The 5,120-nt window shown below is 37.8% G+C and overlaps 2 protein-coding genes across 3 annotated transcripts in view; both read left to right on the top strand.

Annotated features, from left to right (window-relative positions):
• The first annotated feature begins 258 nt into the window (after positions 1–258).
• LOC148726939 (uncharacterized) lies at positions 259–3,463 on the top strand. The gene is made up of 2 exons (XM_088727792.1): positions 259–737; positions 861–3,463. The coding sequence occupies exons 1-2, from the start codon at positions 580–582 to the stop codon at positions 2,647–2,649; spliced, it is 1,947 nt and encodes a 648-aa protein (XP_088583918.1). The 5' UTR covers positions 259–579; the 3' UTR covers positions 2,650–3,463.
• Positions 3,464–5,043: 1,580 nt separating this feature from the next.
• LOC111346499 (uncharacterized) overlaps positions 5,044–5,120 on the top strand; it is a 29,452-nt gene continuing 29,375 nt past the window's right edge. For both annotated transcript variants that reach the window (XM_088727692.1, XM_088727691.1), the window contains exon 1: positions 5,044–5,120. This exon is cut by the window's right edge and continues 185 nt beyond it. In XM_088727692.1, the coding sequence (XP_088583818.1) occupies positions 5,044–5,120 (77 nt within the window).

The raw sequence follows: 5,120 nt of genomic DNA, 5'->3' as shown, positions 1-5,120 counted from the left end.
TGAATGGAAATGAAACTGCAACATCTCTGCTTTGATTTTCTGGAGGAATCGAGACTGGTGGTAATTTTTTGGTGGAATTATTTGCTTCGGGCGACGGACACTTCTAAAATAGGTTTCCGGCCTTGTCTTTCGTTTAGCAGTTGAACACTAACATAGCGCTACCTCGCCTAAAACGCTTCAAAATGGCCTGAGACGTTCGGAATCAACAAAGAAAACAACAAAGCAATAAGGTAAGCCCATTTTATTTCAAAACAAGACATTTTTTTTCTCTCTCTTAAGGCAAACCGATAACATCCCATACAAACCTTTATAAATATAAAACGTTGCGCAACACGTTAAGAGTCACGTCTGCTTTTCTAGAAGTGAGCTTGGGCTGCCTGTGTTTCGACTAGCTTCGAAAAGGAAATACACGGCTTTCAAAAATGGCGGTACAGTACGCTTGTTCGCGGGAGGACTGGAGACGAGAAACATAGAAGTGAGGCATCAAAGGTTAAACAACAGCGTCCTCTTCAGCGTGGCTGTAATTATTACTGTTTTTTGTGTCTTTTTATCTTCTTTACATCGTGAAAATACTGAGAAATGACATCTAATATCAGCTTAAGCGAAGATGACATTCCTGGTGCCTCCCTAAAAGGTCGAAATGCTTCAGAATTAAAAAACGATGAAATAAAATTTTGGTTAAAATGTAGAGGAGACTCTGGGAAAGGACTTAAAACAAAAGCAGAACTTGTGAAAAGGTAAGATACACGAAGAGCTCGATTAGTGAAATAGTGTGCCTGCCTCCTGAAAATCAAGTTCTAGCTTCACTCTTCAATGTAGTTGATGTAAGTTCAATCAAAACAGTTCAATATTTTTTACAGAGTCGAAGAATTCATCAAGAATGGTAAAGACAATCCAAATCAACTGTACACGCGAAGAAAACTTTCTTTGACCAAGTCTACTTCTAGTAATTGTTCCAGCGAGCCTCGAGTACGATCGGTAAAATATCCTGAAGAAAACTGGGGTACTTCTCTAGAGAAAATGCCACTGTTTACAAAGGCTGAAATGGACGAGCACATTGTAAATTCTGGTAAAAAAATCGCGAACAAAGAGAGCACAAGCGTTCCAACCAACTTGAGGAAAGCACAGACTTTTCTTCAAGATGAGTATCTTCACGAAATTATAACAACAAGTGATCAACGAGGGTTCTATTTTAAAGCCAAATGCTCTCACAGTTTTAAAAAGAGTGATGCCCCTCATGACCTTAAGCTTGCAATATGCATTATATCTGGTAAAGTGTTGCATGCATTTTGTAGTTGTGTCGCTGGCACCGTTGGATATTGCAATCACATCTTAGCTTTAATGCTAAAACTTTGCAAGTATACTTTGTATGACTGTAAGTCGACGAAGGATCTTTGTAAAGATAAAGATGAGACTGAAGGTCTAGCTTGTACTTCAGAACTACAAAAATGGCACAGAAAAGGAGGAGGCTCTAACATTTCACCACAGCCCATCTCCAGTGTGATAGTAAATAAAACTAAATGTGAAACTAGTTCTACTAGAACTTCTAAAGATGGAGGAGTGAAGTCACTTCTTTATGAAGCAAGGATAAGTGCAGTATGTCATGAAGAAAAAATTGAACAATTCAAGCAAGATTTGAGTAAAATTTATGCAAACATGGGACTATCTCAAATGGCATCAGATACTAGACAACACAACATGGTGGACACCAAATTTGGTAAATGCCCAATAGGTTCCTTTGGATCCTATCAGCTTTTATCTACTGAATCTAATTTTTCAGCCAAAGCTGACTTGAGTTCAGTGCCACGTAGGATTGAAGCACTCAATTGTGAACAATTTCCAAGGTTTCCCCACATTGAAGAGGAACATATGAATATTCCAGATACACTTTCCACTGAAGAACAACAATTTATCACATCTCCTACAAAGGATGAAAATGAAATCAATGACATTGAAGTTAACACCAGGGCCCAGGCTGATTGTGAGGAATGGAACAAACAGCGATGTCATCGTTTTACTGCATCTAAATTTCATCTGATCAGCCACAGAAAAAGAAACCACAATACATTGGCAGAAACATTGATACATCCAAAGGAGTTTTCCAACAGAGCTGTAGAGCATGGAAGAAATTTTGAGCCGGTCGCATTAATGGAGTATCAAAAATATATGAAAAATGCAAGAACCCCAGTTAAAGTTTTTCCCTCTGGATTTGTAATTTTGAAATGTCACCCTATTCTTGGTGCCAGTCCTGATGCAAAAGTTATTGATCCTGGCTGTTTAGAAACTTTTGGTCTAGCTGAAGTGAAATGCCCTTATAAGGTAGCCAATGTAGCTCCAATTGATGCTTGCTCTGATCCAAAGTTTTGTATGGAAAAAACAGGCACAGATACCTGCCAACTAAAGAAAAATCATGAATACTATGCACAAGTACAAGGGCAGATGGGTGTTACAGGCTGTAGATGGTGTGATTTTATACTCTACACAAGAAAAGGCATATATATACAAACAGTGGCTTTTGATGCAGATTTTTGGAACAAATTAAGACAGGAACTCACATCATATTATTTTAACAACTTTATTAAGTATGCTATTGAAGAAGCATCTACAAACAACAACAGTGAAGTAAATGAAAATACTTCTAATGAGTGAGTAGTTTTAACATTAACCAGCAACTTGTGACTTAAATCTCTTTACACTGAGTTGTATATAACTAGATTATAACTATATGGTTACATAATAGCAGAAATATTGTACCATATAGTGATTTAAATGAATTAAATTTGAAACAAATGGTTGCAGTTATTTATAAGAAATATTTTATTATCATTATTAAATTTTGTAAATTGTAACAATGTCTAAAATAATTTTGTTATATTAGAAACTGTAATTATTCCTTTTAAAATGTAATTTTAAGGTGCTTCAATGATTTATTTTGTTAAACTGAAATGATGTTGGGTTGTATATTGCACAGAAATGCACAAACAGCCCACATTTGATTTGCCAGGCAAATCTGATGAAGAGGGACAACACCATCCCATATGTGAAAGTTCTTAATCTTGTTAATTGCCCGCTCAACGTGGATGCGAAGACTGGCAATTTCTTGTGTTGCCACAACATCTTCTGCAGCCATCTGGTCTGAACCACCAAGAAATGGAGGCAGTTTCACATGCACACCTTGAGGTAACATTAGGTCATCAATGGTAAATCCTTTATCAGCCATAACAAGATCTTTGTCATCAAATGGCAAGTCCAGAAAGCCACTGCGAACAACAATTTCTCTGTCAGATATTGAGCCAGTGTAAAGCTCACTCACAAAAATCATTGCACCGCCTGGTGAGATGCTAATTAAACCTTTCAGTGTTGTGTGATTTTTGTAATTGCTAAATAGTTCCCCATTAAGCTGTAAACTGCTTGGCATTTGGCATCGTACCTCAGTGCAGTCAATAATAACCCTTGTTGCTGAGTATTTTGCTTTGAAAGCTTCTGGCATGGTGTTGTCAATTACTGTTCTTGAGGGCCATATATTAATCTGAGCAAATTTAAGGTACATAAAATTGACCCAGGATATAACAACTCGGCTTACTGTTGATAATGAAATATGGAACATTACTCAGGTGCTCTTCAGCAAAGCCTTGTCTTAGACGACACATCACTAAGAAAAACTCATCAATTGCCTTAAGAGCTCTTGGTCGTCCTTTTTCTGATTTACTGTAGTGTTCGTTGTCGTAAATATCAAGTAAAGGTTCCTTGGTATTTAAAGATGTCCAGTACCTAATGTTTTGGCCATATTTGCCAGGATCAAGGAAGTCAAATACTGTTTTAAACACCTCAAAGTCAGGAAATCCGGTGTAAAAGCTGATCGACGATGAGTTGGAACGAAATCTATCAACATTGAATAGACCCATTTCAAGCGTGACGTCACATCACGTGACATTGCGAACTGGAGGACAAGCTTCAGTTTGTTTACAGCATGGCGGCGAAAGCGACTACGAAGCGTGGGTTGTTACCCGGTTATTTTGAAAATCTACAGCAGAAAGAATCAAAGGAAAGATATCTCGAAAAGTTAAAGTCTATCGAAGGACAAGATCCTTACGAAATTACGTTCGGTCTTGTTATTATCGCTGGCAGTCGAAAATAACTTCGATCCTTTTCTCTATTAGAACGATTTGAGCACCCATAAACGGCACAAAAGTTAACCATAGTGCAAGAACTTCAAAATATTTTGCCTTATTGCCCTCTTCGATCGTAACGCGTAGTGGAATCAAGAGTTTGTTTACATTTGCTTGTCCTCCAGTTCACAAAGTCACGTGATGTGACGTCACGCTTGAAATGGGTCTCTAGTTTAGCTTTCAGTGCATCAGTCTGTTTCATAAGTTTATCAATCTCGGCTTTCAAACCAGCAATCTCTTTTTCCATTATTCCAATTAAATCGTTATGTTCTGTTTGAGATTCTTTGTCTTCGAATACTTTGTCTTCAGTCTGAGTTGTATTTTCAATGACCGAAGTCTCGTCCGTTTGAGTTGATATTTCTTGGTATGGTGGCTGTTCAATCGATTCCAAATTATCTTCATTCTCGCTAACAGCCTCTGAGATATCGTCAAAACCTGTTGCTACTAAATGTCTGAATGGCGGGGGCTTTCGTTTACGAGGAGACGTGCGCCACGAAAATACTGAAGGAACGACTCCAGGTTTGAGATTCATCTTACTTCCACCTAGCGATCTGTGAAAGTCCTCCGTTTTAAAATGCCTCGAGCATACCTTAGTGGATTTACTTATCTGAAAGTTTTTCCCTTCATCTCTCCTGATTACATGACTCCATTGTTTTCGTAGAGATTTATCAGTAGGGAAAATAAAATAAGAAATTTTTTTACCCTCTTCAAGATAGCCTTTCTTGGTGCAGCCGGGAACACAGCAGTGCGTAGGCATTGTTTCGACGAAAAAATTTGCCCTGAAACAATCACCATTTCCCAATCAATCGAAATCTTGAGTTGTTCACATTGTGATTCAGTTTTTCAGCGTGGATTTTTTCAAATTCGAAGCGTTATGAAGGATGTACTAATAAAACTTCCAAACTTTGACAAGTTGATCGCGCTACACGTGAAAGATATTTGTTTTGATCA

The sequence above is a fragment of the Stylophora pistillata genome, chromosome 7 (genome assembly GCF_964205215.1).
Source record: "Stylophora pistillata chromosome 7, jaStyPist1.2, whole genome shotgun sequence".
Lineage (NCBI taxonomy): Eukaryota > Metazoa > Cnidaria > Anthozoa > Scleractinia > Pocilloporidae > Stylophora > Stylophora pistillata.
This window is presented reverse-complemented; position numbering and strand designations above follow the sequence as displayed.